The sequence below is a fragment of the Mustela erminea genome, chromosome 14, assembly GCF_009829155.1.
Source record: "Mustela erminea isolate mMusErm1 chromosome 14, mMusErm1.Pri, whole genome shotgun sequence".
Classification (NCBI taxonomy): domain Eukaryota; kingdom Metazoa; phylum Chordata; class Mammalia; order Carnivora; family Mustelidae; genus Mustela; species Mustela erminea.
Genome location: NC_045627.1, coordinates 50,778,866 through 50,799,699, shown reverse-complemented (window position 1 = coordinate 50,799,699; position 20,834 = coordinate 50,778,866). Strand labels below are relative to the sequence as shown.

At 48.5% G+C, this 20,834-nt stretch overlaps 1 protein-coding gene and 1 long non-coding RNA gene across 2 annotated transcripts in view; both read left to right on the top strand.

Annotated features, from left to right (window-relative positions):
* The window catches only part of LOC116572821 (anthrax toxin receptor-like), a 28,396-nt gene extending 16,075 nt beyond the window's left edge, over nucleotides 1–12,321 (top strand). The window contains exons 2-5 of the mRNA XM_032312198.1: nucleotides 1,245–1,316; nucleotides 3,766–3,847; nucleotides 3,950–3,983; nucleotides 12,191–12,321. Of these exons, the coding sequence (XP_032168089.1) occupies nucleotides 1,252–1,316; nucleotides 3,766–3,847; nucleotides 3,950–3,983; nucleotides 12,191–12,321 (312 nt within the window). The 5' untranslated portion in view covers nucleotides 1,245–1,251. The remainder of the gene's footprint in view (nucleotides 1–1,244; nucleotides 1,317–3,765; nucleotides 3,848–3,949; nucleotides 3,984–12,190) is intronic.
* A 538-nt stretch (nucleotides 12,322–12,859) lies between these two features.
* LOC116573567 lies at nucleotides 12,860–16,747 on the top strand. The gene is made up of 3 exons (XR_004278881.1): nucleotides 12,860–12,998; nucleotides 13,898–13,981; nucleotides 16,280–16,747. It is a non-coding gene; the product is annotated as an uncharacterized LOC116573567 (long non-coding RNA).
* The last annotated feature ends 4,087 nt before the right edge of the window (nucleotides 16,748–20,834 follow it).

Here is a 20,834-nt window from a genome sequence, read left to right as displayed (position 1 = left end):
AGGAAAGAGGGAAAGTCAAATTGTCCATTGCTTCTCAGCAGATTTTGCTGGCTCTTGCCTGAGAGGTAAAATTAAAGGAGACATAGTCTGCTTCTGAGAACTTTACCAGCTTGGAAAGGAAGTTAAAGCACACTGACCAGTAGTTCAGTAACTGAACACCTGGTTAAATGATACCAATGACCAAGAGAAAGGGACAAAAGTTACATGGCAATATAAAGGTAAAAGCAAGAATTCCTAGAGGAAAAAGTCAAGGATAATTACCTAGAATATGTGGAAATTTGAACTAGACCTTGAAGAATGGGGAAAGCCAAAGTAACAGGAACCATTAAGAAGAAGTCTTGTGGAAGAAATGGTCTGTTTGGTGGTAGAATGTTTAGTCAGGAGAAGACTTGAAGATGAGGCTGGACCAGTCAACTTGGAGCCAAGAGTATAGGGGCTCTTAATGCCAAGCCACAGAGCTTGAATTTCCTGCTGGAAATTCCTACTTCCTATAGAAAGTATAGGATTCTTGAGTAGGGGTCTCACATGATCAAGGATGTGCTTCATGAAAAGAAGTCTATTACTAAGTGGATAAAATTAGTTGGAAAAGAGCCAAGAGCAAATAAAGAGCTCAGCTAGGGACCTATTGTAACTATTTAGCTCGATGATACTGAGGGTAGCCAGAGGATGGAAAGGAAGGGATGTACATAAATGGCTTCCAAGAAAGAGAATAATTTCTTTGGCAAGAGAAGGAGATGAAGAAGGAGTTAGGAGGGGAGGGAATGAAGGTCCAAAGAACGTTAAAGTAGAAGAGAGGACAGGGGCGAGCCCCGCATGCAGGAATGTGAAGGTGTTTATCTCCTTGTGATATGTTGTGCATATGCCTCTGTGTATGTGTGTGTGTGTGTGTGTGTGTGTGTGTGTGTGCATGTGCATGTGTGTGTGGAATACATTCTTTAAGAATGTAAGAAGGGAGCAGGATGCCATCTTGGCATTCTATTCTGAGGAGGTGACACATCTTACCAGCCTCAAAGTTTTTCACTACATTTGTGGGAACTTCCAGTGTTTGGGAAATGGACCTGAAATCAGAAGAGTTATAGTGGGAACTGTAGAAACTGACATAGACTGCCTCTCACTGGCTGCAGTGAAACTTTTTTTTTGGGGGGGGGGGTTGGTTTTGTTTTGTTTTGTTTTGTTTTTAGCTTTATTGGCATCATTTTGAGCTTGTGTTGATGGCTTCTCACAAGCACATGCTTCCTCCCTAGCTTGAAAATGCGGATGTCCTTCATTACCTACTCCACACAGGGCCACACCCTTATGGAGCTCACCTCAGACAGGTAAGCACTGATTGGATCCCCCATGGCAGACATGAAGAGCAGAGTCTCAGGGACAGCCAGGAAGCTGAAGTATTCCCTGAAGCCACATTGGAAAGGCCAGTGGAGTGCAGGCTGCACTGACTTGAGGTCCACTCATTGTGTACCCTGACTCCCATATCTGACTCCCTAGCCTTCTCTGAGCCCTGGCTTCACTGACATTGGCAGATGATATGTTGCTAGACCATCTCCGCCACTCTAAGCCCTGACCTAGAGCTGTCCTGAATGCTTCTCTCCATGCTATTTGATTTTTGAAGAATGCGCTATATGTGAGGACTCCTAGGATTGTATGGAGCAGATGTGCAGGTACTTTATGAACAGTGACCTGTGTTGTGTATCACTCTCTGCCCTGGTCCAGTGTGGGAGGAGGGGTGGATGCGAGACAGATCAGATACAGGAAGGAAGGGATGGGCAGCATCGAAGTATCGATGTTTTCAGTGGAGGGGTTTTGCTCCCTTGGTGGGTCTGAGACAAGAGAGCACATGAGTAGGGTTCTGAGCACAAGGATGGGATAGGGAACTTGAGAAAGGCATGATGTGCCTGCATCCTAGGTGGACCATGGTGGGCCCAGCAGTTTACCCAAAAGTCTGAAAGTGGAAAATTATGGCGGTTAAGATTCTCATGAACACAAATGGCTGAAACCCAATTTAGAGAAGGGGGATACACAAAAGAGGCTGAGCACCCTTAGGACTGGATGGACCCAGGATTTGGAACATAGAGCCACCATTCAATACCATGGAGACCAACCAGGAGCAGCAGAGTGCTGATGTCAGTGCATGGAAACAGCACTCTCATGTCTGACTCCAGGAGAAGCAGGGAGTGGGCTGGCTGCTCCAAGCATTAGTGGAGGCATGGGTTTATGCCTATGTGTGGTTATGTGTTTAGAACAGATAGACCTGAATGCATATGAGGTGGAAGAAAGCAAGTTCATTGGGGGTGATGCTGGCAGGTGGCAGAGAGATGCAAGACTACTGGGCATGGGGCTCTGGTGGAAGGGCCATCCATTGGGGAGGGGAAGACTTCTGCCTTCTCCAAGGTGAGAGTCTCGGGGCCCAAATGTGAGAAGCTGTGTGGGGGCTTAGGGAAGGCCTCCTGGTCCTCTCTGGGCAGTGAACATAGTGACATCTTCCCCAAATGAAGGTACAGGAGTAGCAGTGTGCCCAGAAGAGTGGAAATGATGAGTAATTATGTTTTGGCAAGGGAGTAATACTTTAAGAGGAGTCTGTCTGAGGCTGATAAGAGCCTGTATTCCTTCCAAGTTCAGAGCTAGGAGTAGGGCTGGAGAGGCAACACTTCCTTGGGGACATTGGGGCAAGCAAGTGTATGCCTGGCCAGGGGGCTCCTAGGCCAGAGATTAAGAAGGGATGAGAGTTACCCCATATTTGAGGGTTCAGTTAAAAAAAAATCCAAAATGTGACAAGAAGAAGTAGAATGATTCTGCTGGGCTGGGTAGTGCCTGGTGTGGCCTCCACTGGCCACAGGTCCCAGGCCTCACTTCCTGGGCTGGGTGGGCTGGGCAGGGCTGGACCTGGGGCTCTTAAGTCTCCCCCACAGCAACATCTGCACTTCCCACAGTGAGAAGCCTTCTCAGGGTCTACACTCTCCTAGACTGGCTGTGCCAGCCCAGATTGTCACATGGGATTGGCCTGAACCTAAACACCCAGCCCCTCCTGTGTCCCCATCCCACCTCTGAGATCTGCCTTCACAGCAGTTGTCTGGCCACAGACCCGTGGCTGCCAGGGGATCACTCCTCAGGGCCACTTGCCCAGGCTTTGGCCTTTTTCTTCAGGAGCACATGAGCTCAGGAGCCCCAGTGTACTCACAAAGCAGCTTGCTACTTCCTTTAGCACCAGTCCAGAAGGGAAAGAAGCTTGGGGGTACTGGGTCAACCTCAGGGGTCTGTGGCAAGGGAGGATGGGACAGAGCAGGAGCATCAATCAGAAGGATGACTTTTCCAAACTCAGCCTTACATGTTGGAGGATAGTGTGCCTTCCTGAGGGACCTAGTAAATTCTAGCATCCCTGCCCATCACATCGTGAGTGGGATTCACAGTGACACCTCCATGGCTGTGCCCCATATTGACTGTGGATGGTCAAGGCAAGGCCTTGGGGGTCCCCCAGGTCTGTGTGCCTGACACAGTGATGAGTGCAGAGAAAGCCAGGCCATACCCATGGGACTAGCAAAGCAGCATCTCCCACCCTATGCTCACCTGAATGGAGACAGTGGAGGCCTGAGCATGGCCTGTCAATATCAAGGACAGGGGGCTGAAGGTCATGACCCAGCTAATTGACTTATGTCCTGTCCCAGCCAGACATGTACACACAGCACAGTGGCTCCAGAACGGCTTGGGGCTGCCTTTAATATCAAGACCAAATTACACTTCAACCACTTTTCTGATTTTTTTTTTTTTTAGAAATGAAATAAGTGATGGGCTCACTAAACTCCAGAATATAGTGCCTACCGGAGCCACAAATATGCAGGAAGGATTAAAAAAGGTACCGAATCTAGAGTTCTGAGGACTTCTGCTTTATGGAGTTTTTAGAGTATTCCTGGGTCCTCCCACTGTCCTCCCCCAATACTCTTTCATTTCCTTGCAGGCAAATGAGCAGATTGAACAAGAAAATGCTAAAGGTAAATTGCCTGGTGACTTCACTGTGGGCAGGTTTGGGGGCAGAGCAGGCCTGGGCCTCAGGGAGGTCTGGTGCAGACCCTGGTCAGCCCCTTACTATCACTGACTCTTGGAGCAAGGTGCTGTCCTCTCTGGACCATGGCTCCCTCCTCTTGCATTGAAAATGAAAACCATCCCTAGTGATGTGTCTCAGAGTAACATGGGGCCATATGTGTACCTTCTAAGTTCTTGGTAACTGAGAGGTGCTTGAACTATACTTGGGATGCCTGAACAAGAAAACGGAAAAGCCAGGGGACCTAGAGCAGACAAGATTCCATTTCCCGAAAAAAGTGATGGATTTCCCCCTTGCTGCCCACACTTTGTCTCCATTACATTTCTGGTCCTGGCTCTTTTCCCTTCCTTTCCTTCCCTTTGGCTGATATCATCCTGCGACTGTGTTTCCAACACTGGGAAAGGCTGTGCTCTGCCCAGACCATCTTCATCTAACATCCTGGCTAAGGCTCCTTTTCCTTCCAGATCTGGCCTTCTAGTCCTCCAGATGATTGTGATGGCAGGTGCTGAGGTCTCGGCACTTTTCACTTGGAGAAGGAAGTACGGGGAGCAGTGTTGTGGCTCCAGCAGCCTGCAAAGCCTCATTTTCTATGCCCCTACCAATGGAGTCACTCCCCATTTCCCCTGCAGACAACAGTGCTGCCAGTCTGATTATTGCTCTGAACACAGGACCACTGACGCAAAAGGCATTTGAGGAGACTAAGTCTGAAGTGAGTCCAACCAGTTGTTACCAGCATTTTGTTCCATGTATTTGTTACTTTGTACTCAAAGGGTTCTTTCTCTTAGGCTGAGAAGGCTCGAGATATGGGTGCCAAAGTTTATTGCATGGGTGTAAAAGACTATAAGAAAGACCAGGTAATTCAGAACAGGTAAACAGGTGCCCCTCGTGAGCCTAGATGGGGAAAGCGTTGACAGGCAGCTTTCCTAGGAATGTTCCTCTAACCCACCTGTAGTGTCTGGATAGCAAATAGCCACTCCAGAAATGAATGACAAGTGTGTAAAACCTGCCACCAGAGGCACAGGTGGAAGGGCTTTCCCTTCCCTAAGGGTGGGCTGCTGACCGATGCCAAGGCCTGGCCCTTGGAGTCCAACATGGCATGAGGGAAGAGACCCTCTCCTGGGATGGGGACGTATGTGTCCTCAACTCCTGGCCATGGGCTCAAGTCACTTCTTCTCTCTTATAGCTGAATGACATTGTACAAAGAAGGGATCAAATGTATGGTGTAGACAATGGATTCAAGTCCCTGGAAGACATTGTTAACTTGGTGAGTGTGGGCTAAATGTGAGAAAAGGAATGAGGTGGCTTCTTACCTTGTCCGCTCCATTCACTATCCCTGACCTGCCACCCCTCTTTCTATTCTAGCTGGTGGTAAATTCCTGTCATGAAGTCATGGCTGGGGAGAGTTACTTTGTCTGTGTAGGAGGTAAGAGCTGTAGTCAACTGTTCTAGACAGAATGTGCTATGTGCGTGTGCGTGTGTGATATGAGGTGTGTGAACATTTGGTATGTGGGTAGTGTGTGGGTGTCTCAAGAGTGTCGTATGTGCATGTAACACAGTTGTACAGAAACATTTTGGGCATATGAGTGTGCATGGAGCATAGTAGTACAGCTATGTTTCACTGGAGTGTGCATGTCAAGCATGGGTTGTGGTGTGATGATATCCTTAATAACTGTTTCCCCATTATTATAGAGATATAACTGACACATACCTGTGTATAAGTTTAAGGTATTCCATGTAAAGACTTGACATGCATATATCGTGAAATGATTACCACAATAAGAACAGTGTCATTACTTTTTAAATCTCACAGTCAAGTTTATACATAACAAGAAAAAATATATTTAAAAACCTTCAACAGAACACTGTAAAATGAAATCTGAGAATATATAAAAAGCACAGCATATCAAGAAGAATTAGGGACAACTCCCACAATACAAGTGTGATTCAGTATGTAAAGCATCAGTGTAACTTACCACATCAGCAACATGCAGAAGAGAAACATTATCTCAATGGATGACTAAAGAATTGGACACATTTCAATGGCCAGCGTCATATTGGGAACACAGCCAGACAGAAGGCATCCATGCAGATACAGCTAACATCTCATCCAGTGGTTATATGGGAAACTCCTCTCCCTCACATCTGGAACTTCACAAGGGTGCCCTCTCCCCATCCAGGGGTCTCTGTGTCAGTCTGGTGAGAACTCCTATGCAGTGACTACTGGGACAGAAGCCCCCCTCTGTAACGGGCTCTGTGTGTGCCCACTGGGGGTCAGTACAGCGGAAGTGGAGGGAGAAGCACATTTCGTCCACTGCTAACAGCACTGAGCTGGATCTAGCCAGATGCAGACCCAGAGGCTGGCTCTGGCCTCTGCACTCCTAACTGTAGGCGCATACTGCCACAGACCATGGGGTCAGACAGACCTGTGTTCACATCTGGCTGTGCTGCATTTCATCATGAATGTGCCACCCGGAACAAACCACTGAACATCTGGGAGCTCCTGTCTTGTCTCCCAGAAGTAGCAACACCCATGAGCAGATGTGAGACGGAAGGCCAGGGGATTTTATGAGGACTGGCACAGGGTCTAGAAGTTGGTCAGCCCTAAGCAGGAGTAGTGGTACTAATATTCCCATCATCATGGTGCCCCCGAGCCCAGGGCTGAGGCCATGTGTGGAGGGTGTGGGGAAATCATCCCGGATGAAAGCATCTCCAGCCAAATAAGCTGTGGGCCCGCAACTCTCTGATTCCTCCTGTCTTCTGCACCCACCTGCTGCGCGAGGAGGGAGGTGGGCAAGAGACCCCACACAAGTAGGCTCTTCTGGTTTAAAGCACTGAGCTGTGTAGCTGACCTGACAGCTTCGTTTCTCTGATTATGTCCCCTGGACACGCACAGGCCATGGCGTCGCAGCAGCCTGTCAAACTGCAGGTGCAAATGGCAGTCATCGTCCGTCCCCCATGGTGGCCAGGCCGGGGTGACAGGTGCCTGCCGCACACCCACTGACAGCTTAACTCAGCATTCCTGTTCTGACCTTTTCAATTGTTGCCCTCTTGAGGAAGCTGCCACAACGTGACAGTCACTGAGAGGCCAAGCTCAAGGCAGGATCCTGGACCCCAAATGAAATCAAAGGAGGCATTTCATCAGGCTGTCAGTTGAAATAAATCAGTGGGTCAGGGAGCCTTGGGAAGCAGACAGGGACGAGCATGAGACTCAGGACCTTTTCAGCCCCTCAGGGTGCTCTCCAGGGTGAGGCAGAGGCCTCTGCAAGCCTTCCTGCCTTTATGTCTGGTCCCCAGCCCATCCTCGGCTCAGTGCTCTCTGGCCCTGTGTGGGTGTTTGGTGTTAGTGTGACTTGTGTTGAGTGCTGGTCTTTGCATGGTGAATAAATCCCATGGCCAGAGCACCTAGAAAAGCTGGCAGGGATGAGCACAGACTCATAGTTTCTCCACTGTGGTGGCTCAGGCTGGCATCTCCTACACAGGGCCCGAGGGCACTGAGCAAGCCTCTTCCCAAACCCCAGCCTGGCCTGAGAGTGTGAGGTCCCTAGCCCCCATCAAGGCCAGGCAGGTCTTCCCTCAGCTCTAAGGCTGGGGCGCAGGGTGACACTGGGCTTCCTGCAAGCCCCTCTGTCCACTTTCCAGGGTTCAGCCTACCCCTCCCTTGAGGCCTCACTCCCAGGAGTCTGCCCCTTGCCCCTTCCCTGATTCACTGGCCCCTCTGGATTCACACAGCCCTTGGTCTGTCCCTCTCATTAGTCACTTGTCACTTTGTACCTGCCGTGACTTTGCCTTGGCTATGTCACCGTTTATTTTTACCATTCAGTACTTTGATATTTTCTCGGACTTTGTGAAGGAAATTTCCAAACCTACAGCAAAGTGGAAACACCAGTACAAGAAACAGCCCCATCTCTACTACCCGGGTTTTACAGTTCATATTTAATATCTGACCATATTTCATTATAATTTTGTCTATCTAATGCTTTCTCTCTGTCTTGCAAACACACCCATCTATGCCCACACACAAATACAGACACAGTGCATCTTATTTTTTTGTGCGTTTCAAACCAGTTACAGGCTACAGGCTACCTCATCCCCAAAACCCATCATTCTGTATGTATTTCACTGCTTACACCGATATTTGTTAAGAGTTCTCTTTTTAAAATTGCAGCAAACTTTAGTGTATCATTTGATGACTTCTGGTAAATGCACATCCCAGGAAGACAAAGAGTTTACCACTGACCCCAGAAAACCCCTCAGATCACTTGCCAGGCGATCTTTGCCCCCCTCCCCCCATCCTGAAGGCAACTGCCCTTCTCAGTTTTTCTCCCATAGGCTAGTTTGCTCCTTTAAAACATCCTCTCGGTGGACTCATGTGGTACGAACCCTGTGTTTGAACGTCATGCTTGCTCTGGTACTCTTGGCACGGTGGGTTGGAGATTCATCCTTCCTGTGTGTGTGCTGGCTGGACTTGGAGTTTTGTGTCAGGGAGGAAGGCTGGAGGGGGCACCTTGTCATTCTTTTTTCTGTCTGTGACTGGCCCAGAGCGAGTCCGTGGTGGCCCGTAGCAGGACCAGGGCAGAGGAGGGCTCTCCTCGGAGATCCAGCGAGCAGGGCTGCACTGTGTGCAGAGGGCAGGGCGGGCTGTGTGGGGCAGGAGCCCCCAGAGGGGGAAGGCAGGACCCACAGTGCTGGGCAGAGACACCTTTGCCACCAACGTGGGTAGCTGCTATCCATCTACCATGATCAAGCTCCCCTTTCATCCCATCCTCTGTCTGCCCGAGATAACTACCATAGACAGTTCATCCTATGTCTACACAGAGCTATCTAAATATGCTTTCCAAGGATGTTTTTACATGAATGGGGTCATGAAGTACGTAACATTCCCCAACCATCAGCCCATATTCCATTCTACAGATGGAGGAAGTTTCTTTCACTAGTCTCCCCGGTCAATATTCTGGTTGTTCCTAACGTGGCTACAGCAGGCTGTGAACACCGTGAGGCTCACTCTGTGGGCATGGGTCAGGATTCCCTGGGTCAATCCCACAAGTAGGATTGCAGCATGAAGAGGACACACAGGATAAATATTGGTCAGTAGAGTCGGATTTCTCCCAAAGAGCCTGTGCCGAACAGCAGGGAGTATTCCCAGAGCCTGACCCTCCCCAGGGCAGTCACGTCCACTCGTGTGACCTTGTCAGTCGCATGGTCAGTGGGTTGCCCTTCCTCACTGCTGGTTTCCTCCTGGCCTCCTTGGGGAGCTCCTCTCTCTGGAGCCCTGGGAGGCCCACTGTACAACTTCTTCTCCAGAAAGAAAATTCTCCATCCAGAAGGACCAGTCTCCCTTCCAGGGGATCCGGGTCCTCATGCTACCCAACCGCTGCGATGCAATGGCCCCTTGTGTAGGAAATGCAGCTCCCTCAAGCCGATGTTAGTTTGTGCTTCATTTTCATCCAGTGGTGGTTACTGTTGGAGGAATTGGGTGGGGGGTCTTGGAGCAGAAGGCGCAGTTACTGGACAGAGCAAAATCCTTTAACTCCACATCTCTTCTGCTCAAAAATCTGAGCCCATCACCCTGCTTTCCACTTACAGAGTTTTGCCAAAGTGACAGGACCCTCTGAGAGCAGCAGTGTCTGGGGACACAGATGGCACTGCTACAGAGGAGGAGTGATGACTGAGGAGGGCTTCGTGGGCTACAGTGCACACCTCATGGGAAGGGGGCATGTGGGCAGAAGGACAGTGTGCAGGATTGCCGAGGAGTGCAGGCTCTGTGAGGTCCCAGGCTGTCAGGCAGCCCTGCCCTCAGCAGCTGTCCTATATCCTGGGCAAACTGGTGATAGCTGCTCAGAACTAAGAGAAGAGCAGAGGCGGCAGAAGGGGGACTTGCCTTGGGCATACAAGATCAGATACTAGCCCTGTACCTGCCAGGGCTTCAGGGAAAGCCACTTGCCCTCTCTTAGCCTCAGCTTCCTTCTGTGTAACTTAGGGCATAATGCCTAGTGCGGGCATGTTGGGAGGTGAGGGAAAATAAAAATCATCCCATAGTATATGCTGTTCGTGAGGAGGGTTATTTTGGATGAACACCGGCGTTACACACCTTGGCCTGGCACAGATTTGCCCACTTCTGGTTCCTTCTGCCTGTTTGCTAGTGGCAGGAAGAGTCTACTTGCTGTTTTGGCCTCCTCTGGAGCCTGATCTCCCCTGCTGCCACACACAGCCCGCTGAATTTTCCCTTCTCTGCCTGTATCTAATAACAATGTGGGCTATGCATTTACTGTTGTCTTGCAAGGAAATACTTCTTTGCAATAAAAAATCCTGGGATAATGTGTAAATGCTACTTCTGTGAGACTGAGGGGCAGCAGCTGTGTTCAGGGTGGCCTTAGCTGGGCTGGCAAATGGTTTCAGGGGAGATAACCCCAACTGCTTGTTTCAGGCCAATTACGGAGCGCTGTGTCATGGCTGGCAGGGTGAGCAGTGAGTAGGCAGCCTAGCGCAATCGAATTCAAAGCAGCATTGTGGTACTGGCTACTGTATGTGGGAAAGGATGTGTTCCTTAGGGATATGAAGCCTACCCAGAGTAGACTACATGCAGATTTCTTTGCATAGGCCAACAGCTGGACTTTTCTGTCCTCTATCAAGTCCTCAGTACTCTCATCTTGCTTCCATGTGGTTCATGCTCCTTTAAGGCAGAGACGCTGCTGTCAGGAGCCTTCAGAGGCCAAGCAGGTACCATGAGCTGGAACAGTGAGTCAGGGAAAGCCAAGGATGATGTGCTGCAGTGTGATGGAGAAAAGGCAGCCACTGGCCCCAGGGATATGCTCGCTTGTGAGCAGGACAGTGGCCCCTGGCTAAGCCAATTGTTGCCATGCAGAAATGTAAACCCACTGATGCCAGGTGTTCCCATTTTCCAAAAATCCAGTAATCTGGATTTTTAGGGAAACTATGTAGACTTTGAATGCTGACTTCCATTTTTAGAAAATACTTGAGAGACAAACATACCATGTCAGGAGGTCTGCAAAATCTACAGAGTAAGAATCTGTTTTCTTTAAAGCAGAAAATTTTCAAACTTCCCCTCAATCAGGGGGAGATGCAGTAAGAACTGAAGTAGGAGAAATCAGGACAGCCATATCCAAGGTTGCACTGGAATTCTGAGAAATTGTTCCAATAACTCATTGACCTAAGGCAAATCAAGCTTTGGGAACTGGAATGACCTATGCTGGGAAAGGTACAGAGGAGGATGCTAATGACGTTGCACTTGCAGCTGAAGACCTGCCTGTTATCCTGGCTAAATCCTTACTAGGATTTATCCCTCCTGGCTAGAGCCTATCTACTAACTATCCTCTCTGTCCCCTGCTGTTTACCTCCAGCACCAGGAAGCACCAGGGGCATACAGCAGCCTGGTGAAGGTCTAGGGCCTAGACCTGCACTTGAGTATCTCAGTGTCTCCACACTGAGAGAGGAAGTGTTTGCTGAACCCCAGGTGGATTAGTTATGTCCATGAAGCTTCAGGAGGAGGCAGTGGAAATGTAATCATCTGTAGACTTCCAGAACCACAGTTGAGACTGGACTTCTCTTTCCCTGGCGAATTCTTCTGCACAGGGTCCTGGGCTCCTTGCTTGCCACGCCTTAGTCCAGGTCCTACTCCTGGGATCTCCAGCCTGCACAGAGGAGGAGAGGCAGGATGAGAAAACCCTAAGCATCAGAAAGTCACACAGGCACCAGGCCTGGGTAACCAGCTCAGGCATGGGTCAGGGCTGTCTCCAGGCTTGTGGTCCTGGCTCTTCTCTCATTCATGTGGGAGACCCCATGGAGAGCATTGCCTGTACCCCTCAGGGAGTACTTAGGCATTTCAGGGTTTGAAAACCAGGACTAGCATTGCCCCCATGGAGGAGGTAAGGCTGGATGCCTTCATGGGCTCCGTGGGTCAGGGATGGATGTGAGGGAACCCTGAGTGCTCAAGTCCCCTCAGCACTCCGAGAGGACTCTCAGTGACACTGGGTGAGGATCTGGCCCTGGAGTGTCACACATGTTGGTTTGAACATAGTTGCTTCCTCAGGAGGAGACCCTGGGAATAAGATTCTGGGGTGACCTGCTATAACTAGCAGATAAGAGGGAAGGCAGCCCTAAGTTCTGCCTCACACAGACCTTCAAATGTTGCCTTTGCAGAAGAATATGCTGTGACATTTTATGATACTGCCTTAGATCTATACACAAAGGATGAAATTGTTTGCAGATACAAGTTGGAATTCAAAGCAGCATTTTCTACGGTAAGTAGCCCCAATGTTGCCTCCAAGTGACAAATCCCCCACTTCAGGCTGCCTTCCCCTCAGCCAGCCAGGCCTTCAGAGCCCTTGCTGACCATGCACTGTGAACATTGTGAGGATAGACCCATGTGGACAAGGGGAAGGAGGGATTTGACTGAGAATTTGGGAAGTCATCAACCCCAAAACACAAGAGCCTCTTGGAGCCCTCTTGGAGCAGGATGGCTGGTAGGAAGCAGGCCTCACTGCCTGTGGCTGTACAGGGACTGGGTGCAGTGCCACGTGCTGAGAAAGAATCTGCCAGGGTCGGGTGAGTGCGGCCCTGTCCCCTGCCAGTGCTCCCACCCGGATAGCAGAAACCCACGACTGGGCTTCTCCCCCAGGGGTAGCCCCAGGAGACCAAAGGGACAGGGTAGAGTTTGGTGGTCTTCTGGGAAAGTGCCATATTTGCAAGTGCATTGGGTTTGCTTGTTTTCCCCCTGGGGAGACTGTCACAGAGCACGGTGCTCCTTGAGGCTCCTCTAAACCTCCTAGCAGTGCTCTTTTCCTGAGTGGCCACTGAGGGGCCACATGTCATGTGCCTCTGTCCAGGAGCTGCTGACAAAGAAGCAAGCTGTACTTTCTCTTCGTAGGAGTCAGACACGTGTATACAGAGATGCACTCCAGTGGTCATCCCTTGTTGTCCCTACCAGGAAGACATGAGTCGCATAGAGGTAAGAAGAGCATTAGGGAGGGTGCTGTGACCACCAGGTAGGCTGAGGAAGAAAAGGGAGCAGTCCGTTCATGGCCCACGGGAACCGTGGCTTCGGGGAGATGAAGTTTATGGAAATGGACACTGATCCCTTGGCACTAGAGGAAAAGCAGACTGCATCCTGATCCCCAGGCCCAGGAGAGAACAGAAGGGATGGTTCCTGCCTCCACTACCTCGCGGGGCCCAGCACTAGTGTCTCCCCCTTGGCATGGGCCCAGGTTTGCAGAAGTTGGTAGCTGGCTATAGCTTGGCAGTCCCGGGCTCGCTCAGAGCTGCTCAGCAGCTCCAGCAATGGCTTGGGGTTCACCAGCCAGCAGGGGGATGACGAAACACAAACTCAGTCATAAGCAGGCTCCTATGGGTCAGAAACAAAAATTTTTACAGGAGAATTCTGAGCAAGATTTATTCACTATTAAAAGTATCCAGAAATACCAGTGGCTCCTGCGAGCCTTTCATGCGTCTGCTCAGCAGGGTGAGGGACTGAGCTAACTCCATTGTCCTGAGGACCCAGTGACATGGAGGGACCAGGGCCTCGTGAAGGAGAAGGCCTGCAGGAAATGTTCTCAACTCAGGATGTGCTAGGCCCCCACCCAATAGGGAGCCCCCAGCTCTGCAGGGGGTTGTGAAAACCAGGATGGGTAGGCCCTAGGCAGCCCAGCATGAGGAAGACATGTTTCCGATTCCAGAGACCCCAAATATAAAAGGCTACTAGGTCCCTGCCCCCAGGTAGATGCTCTAGGGCTCACTCAGTGTGTTCCTGGGGATAGAGCCCTCTGGGACCATCTCAAGCCAGAGAGGACTGTACCCTCTGGAGGTGACTGCCATGCCTACAGCTTCCTCATGGCCACATCTGCTTCTCAGGACAAACTGGATACCCTGTGTGACTTTGTTCAAAGCTGCAACCAGCTGCCATTCATGTGGTGTCAGTGTCAGCCTGGTGACCAGGTAAGCAGGAGCATGGGGATGCTCGCCATGGGCCAGCAGGCCTTTGCTATTTGCCCTTGACCATTGCACTCCGGGACTGTGGGTCAGAGATTGTGTCTAGGCACCTGCCAGGAGGATTCCAAGACATGGAGAGGTGGTGTTCATGAGGCTCACAGGCCAATTTGGGTCTGGCACCTACATTTTCATGCACATCCTCTCCAGAATAACAGGAAAGTTATTATGACCCAGTGCCTCCAAACTTAAGTCAAAGAAGCTGTAAAGGGAGTTTTCCTTTAATGGGAGCCAGCCAGAGAGTTTTCTTGACCCCTCACCATCATGCCTCACCACTGAGCTCCCCCCTGGAGGTCTGCTGGCTTCCCCCACCCACTGAGATTCTCCTGTGTGGTTGACCCGCATGCTAGGACTGGTGGGGGGTGTGGTGACACCTCCATATTTTGGCCAACACTGACTGCCTTACCAGGTAGTAGAGTCCCTCCTTCTGTCATTGCCTTTGACAGTAGGGTGAAGCCAGCTTATTAAAGGTGTCCTCCATGGAACTGAATAGTAGTGATGTCTCATTTTTATAGAGTTCTTCCTGTGGGCCTGCTGCCAGTCTAAGAAGTTTCCGTATTTTCAGTATTTAATCCTGCCAGTATCTCTCCAAGCAGTTACAAGTAATATGCCCATTTTACCAAGGAGGGAAATAAGGCACAGAGAGGTCTAGTGACCTGCCCCAGATCACAAACCCTGGGCATGGCAGAGTTGGTCTTGAACCTCAGGGTCTGGTCAACACTTGAACCCCTTGTCATGTCAGCACTGAGGTCAGTGATCTCGTGATAGCTATCCCACAATATTCGTAGGGCTCAGACCTAGACCCCATGAAGAGCACATTCCTGGTTCATCTGGGAGCCACATGCTTAGGTTTTCCCATGTTCAGATCCTTTGCTCAGACTGGGCCAGAAGTCTGGAGAACATTTTGATCACCCGTATCTATAGCTAGGACTGCTTTGGTCACATTCAGACACTCACTATCTGTGACTGGGCTTGTGGTCATTCAGAATCTTTGAGCCAGTTTCATTTTCTTCTCATACCAAGAGACCCATAGGTTCTGCTACCTCCTTAGTCTGTAACCCATGGGAGCATGTCCCTACTTTCCCTGGCTTTAGGGGCCTGCATCCTGGGCTGAGGGCTGAATTGAAGGCTCATCCCTTCATCGCACACTCCCTGAGGAAGCCCGGGAAACACTGGAGCTTCAAGGCCTCCTCCTTGATTCAAGGCACCCAGTCCAGCAAGGAGCATCAAGTCCAATGCAAAGCAAAAGGTGTTCAGAATCCAAACACCTGGGGTGTCTGGGGAGGCAGGGTTGACTTCCATCACCTGAACATAGTCTTGAAATAGCAGCCCGTCCTGGAAGCCAGCACCCAGGGAGAAGAAGGGTATCAACAAAGGCCTACCATGCATGTCCTGAAAGTTCTTGAGTTCAACTCCCTTAGGCCAAGGACACTACAGCCTTCTGGCCCTCATTCCAATGGCTCCTCAGTGACCTTCTCTCTCTTCTCTTCCCTGCAGGAGAGGTATATTGGCTTCATCCTAGTGAAGCCACTCTGCAGGCAAAGATCAGCCTTCCACCCAGCTAGGAGTGTTTTCCCCTCGATAGCTGGTGCTCACAGTGCCAACACCCCCCACCCGTGTGCTCCCAGCCACCCACCAAGATGCTGTCACTGGTCTCTCCCTCTTCCCAGGCTCTCTGAAGAACTATTTGTCACTCCCACTCCCACAGTCCAGCCTCTAAAACCCCCAAAACCCAAGACCGTTAAGAGCCTTCTGTGTACTGAATTGGACATATATATTGAGGCTTGGCTTATGGTCAAAAGGAGTTGAAATTATTGCTGATCAACAAGAATTTGTTACTTGGTGAACATTGTTTCACTGCATGAGACGTACAGTCTGTACTGCTCTTGTCTGGACAAAGCACTCTGGTGTCCTGTGGGTGTGGACATAGATGAGTCTCACTCCCCACAGCCTGTTCTTCATCTGTCACATGTGGGTTTAGCCAAATTCTGTTCTTTGAAGAAAGTCTATAATGTCCTTGAAGTACACCCTGTGTCTACCAGTCATTGGTTCTTATTTAGTATTTTTGGCAAGTCACTTAATCTCCCTGTGCTTCAATTAACTCTTTGAAAAGATGGGGATAACTGTATCTCCTCTACACAATCACCTTGAGGGTAGTGATATGGGCTGCCATGAGCCCAGCACAGGGCCAGGTGCCTGGTAAATACTCAGGTATCCAGGAACTAACGTCTTCTTTTTGTGCTCCAGGAGTGGACAGAAAGATGAGCCAAGAGATATCAAGACATATCTGGTGAGGTCAGGGCAGTCAGAGTGGAGGCCATGTCTGAGCCTTTCTGCTTTGGACACGAGCGCATGGGGATAGTACACCCTCAGATCCACCCCGCTACGTGACTGCCATGACACCATTGGGAAAGGCCTTGGCATCAACTGCCTTCTCCAGAAATGTTAATTCCCTTTCCATACCCTTAGTATTTCTCATGATACAAAGGAAAATTATGGTACCCACTTTCCTGAGCTTTAAAATCTGCTTCCCTCCTGACAGAGGCAGACCGCCCAATTTTTCAAATCCTTTCTCATTAAGCCTTTGTTGACCTGATCAACATTTTTCTTCCACACTAACATGTTTGAAGACTATCTATAGAAAAGACTCCATTTTGAAAATCCCAGAACATGGGAGTGAGATTAAAATATCTCTATGGACCCCAGTGTCTGAGAAAGGTAGGAGAAATGACTGAACTCCCTCTTCATCACCCCTCTCCCAGGCTGTCATTGCACTGCAGGAGAACCCCCAGACTCCCACCAGGCCTGTGGTTTCTTGAGGGGGAAAAAGAGAGCCTAAGGTGAACATCTAGCTTTTCCCAGTTTTAGGGCACATTCCCAGGAGGCCCATTCTATTCTCTCCTTACCAGAATCAAAGGAGAAAGCTGCAGGGATTGAGTGTGATATTGGACTGGGATGGAAAAGATAGGCAGATCTTATAGCAACCAGTGTTCAGATATTGGCAGACTGTTCCTCTTCTCAGTGGTCCCTGAATAGAGACCTCAGCTAATGGTTCTGCCCACCACAGACTCAAGCCAATGGTCCCATCTAGCCAAGGAACTTTGGGGCAGTTCCTCCTGATTCAGGTCTCCAGCCAACAAGACATGCAGCCCTTGGAGCCTTTTGTAGTCCCTCACCCAGGCAAGGAAGCAAATTTCTGTCCCCATCCACTGAAGAGTATAGCCCCCAGTTCTTGTTCAGGAAGCCCAACTAGAACACCTGAAAGCTGTATTGCCCAACCTATTGCACTGGTGACCATGGCATCCAAGCAAAGAACGCATCCACTAACTCTTCCCAACTGCAGAACCAATGTGGTGGCTCTATATGGGCAGGGAACTTTGTGGACAGTTCTGCCTGATGTTTTCCCCTAACCAGTGAACCATGCTGGCCTTGGAATCTGTTCTGCGATCCTGTATAGTTAAGGAAAATGGTTCATGGCTCTACATACTACTGAGTAGAGCAAGAGGAAGCCTGAGCAGACAACTGGGGCAACTACAGAGCCCATTCTACAAGCGTACTCAGGCTGGAATCAAGAAAGTGGTGCTATCCAGCTGTTCCCAGCCCGTGTCATCCCACTGACCTCTGAGCTTGGATAGTGGTCTCCCCCAAATAGAAACCCCAATAGCAAGCCCCACTTATTCAAGTACACCGTCTACTGACCCTTCCAGAACCCCAAGCTGAACTGACTGGTGAAGAACTGTCTTGGCCAGAGCAAACTTGTAAAGTCAGAACAAGGAGACTGCTCAGTCAAATGTACACATACCAACATAAAACGCCAGGAATCACAATTAGTACAAATGACACAATGAAAAGAAGGTAATCAAGTTCCAATAAGTGAACCTGAAGAAATGGAGATATATGAGCTTTCTGACAGAGAAGTCAGAATAATCCTCTTAAAGAATTTTAGTGAACTACATGAGCACACACACACAAAACTAAACAAAATTAGTAAAACAATGCCAGAACCAAAGGAGGTCAAGGAAATAGAGGCCTCACTGAAGTGGAGTCAGGAGGCCAGCAGGGGGAGCTCTCAGACCCCTCTCTCGGGGCATCAGTTGCAGACTCCACAGGTGTGAAGAGACCCATCTTGCAAGGTCCCAGTACTTTAGCTTATACAACACAGGAGGAAGAAAGGTTTCCTCCCGCTCCAGCAACAGCCCTGCTAATGAGAAAGTGTCTTAACTCAGCCAATGCAGATTCACTATATTTCAGACTCTCAGTTTTCTCTAGTGACTTTTTGTTCATAATAGCCTTCCCAACTTACCTACTCCTCTGTAAAAGAACATTCCTCTCCTTTGTTCTCAGGACTTATGTATGGTTTTGCAGTAACTTGCCTGTTCCAAATTGCAATTCTCTGCTATTCCTGAATAAACCTATCTGTGCTGGTAAAATAACTGACAGTTTTATTTCTAAAGTTAACAGTATTTGGCAGTCAGAAGCGGGATCCAGAGAAGACCCCCAACAATTCCAAGGCTGGTGAGTAAAAAGATGCCGGTATCCCCAGAGCTAATTGGACTCATTACTTTCTTGCCAACCCTGGAGTTTGAGGGTAAGTTTTCTCCTGGATTTGAGGCCTACTCTCTGTGTTTGAGTTCTCCTGGCTTTATTCAGAATCTGTTTTAAGGCCTTGTCCTTTCTGGGAATCCTGTTTAGCCTTTGGCCTGACTATTGTTTGGAACTGGACTGTTCCAATAGTACTGTGCTGGCCTTTCGTCTGATTCTTTCTTGAACCAGGGTATTCATATCGAAACTGTGCCACTTCGAAATTTTTCTTCATGCTCCAGGGGAAAAAACCTCCAAGAAATGAGATCCCAGTTATCAAAATGCTTTGAGGCTCCCCACCACCACCACTGGGATGCTAGCTGATTTTATATTTAAAAACCATGGTCTCTCCTTACGCACACTTATAACTAAATGGGCCAACCTAACCTAATTTAGAACTTCAATCGCTATTATGGGGAACTTTCAATCTCCCCATATTTAGTTTTCTCTAAATTAACTTAGAAAGCCATGGCTCCAGAAAACAAAAACAAATAAACAAACAACCGAATGGGATGCCTATTTTAACTGGTATCTTGAAATTTCCAAGCATTTTCAGGATTCTAAGGTTGCTCTTTGCAAAAGACTATTTCTTAAATTAACTGAGGCAAACAATCAAAATAAGTCAAAATGGCTTCTGAGAACTTTTTCCCCCTCTCCTGTCTTCTTTGTCCGCAGACACTTGGCAACCACTTTGTGCTCAGGCCCTAATCCTAGGCTCTCTGTCAAACTTACTTTTCCTCCAAACCTGTCCTTACTCCCTCCTCTCCTGAATCTGTTAAAACCTGCTTCTTTAAAGTTATGTGTTCTGAGAATCTAAATAAACCCCAGATATTTTATGTTCCTTGGACTAAGGTTGAATTGCAAGACATAGTTAAAGAGTTTCCCTAAAGCAACTGAGGGAAAGTTTGCTGAAGTACTTCAAACTTACCAACAGGTTTCTCAGGCTTATATCAATTACTCCACATGCTTGTTGGTAAGTACAAGGTTAAACACTGGATAAAACTAGCCCAGTGGGAACATCCTGAAAAAGATTTAGAGAACCCTTTTTGTCAAGATGCTAGAACACTTGCTAGAAATCTCCACTGAGCAATTGTAGTAGCTTTTCCTAAGGCTGTTGATTGAAACAAAATTCAGTCTTACTCTCAAAAGCCTAGTAAACCTGTCCGTGACTGTTACAGTTGACTCCAAATTGCTTTTTAAAGAAAATTCTGGTTTCCCTTTAGATACGGAAACCCTCGAAATAGCATTTAACTCTGTGTTTGTTAATGGACTGAGGTAGAATCTTTCTTCTTTAGATAAAAGGACCAAGAAGGAATGGGAAACTATGTTCACTCCAGATTTATTTAATTTGGCAAACTGTTTCACCTAAAAGAAAAACCACTACAATTCTAAATTGTTAGCTCCAGCAAATGAAGACTACTCTACAGAACTTACAATCTCCTAGTCTCTGCTATTATTGAAAAGCACCAGGACATTAAAATGATAGATTGTTCTAGGCAGTATAGACATTTTAACAATGTTTATTCTTCTGATCCAATAGCATGGAATGGTCGTCCATCTTTTTGTGTCTTCTTCGATTTCTTTCATGAGTGTTCTATAGTTCCTCGAGTACAGATCCTTTACCTCTTTGGTTAGGTTATTCCCAGGTATTTTATGGCTATTAGTGCTATAGTAAATGGAATCAATTCTCTAATTTCCATTTCTGTGTTTTCATTGTTAGTGTATAAGAAAGCAACTGATTTCTGTACATTGACTTTGTATCCTGCCACATTACTGAATTGCTGTATGAGTTCTAGTAGTTTGGGGATGGAGTCTTTTAGGTTTTCCATATAAAGTATCATGTCATCTGCGAAGAGAGAGTTTGACTTCTTCATTGCCAATTTGGATACCTTTTATTTCTCTTTGTTGTCTGATTGCTGTTGCTGGGACTTCTAATACTACGTTGAATAAGAGTGGTGAAAGTGGGCATCCTTGTCGTGTTCCTGATCTCAACGGGAAGGCTGTGAGCTATGGAGGGCACATATTGCATGGAGCACTGGGTGAGGTGCATAAACAATGAATTCTGTTACACTGAAAAGAAATTTTAAAAAAAAGAAACCATGAGAGACTATGGACTCTGAAAAACAATCTGAGGGTTTTGAAGGGACGGGGGGTGGGAGGTTGGGGTACCAGGTGGTGGGTATTATAGAGGGCACGGATTGCATGGAGCACGGGGTGTGGT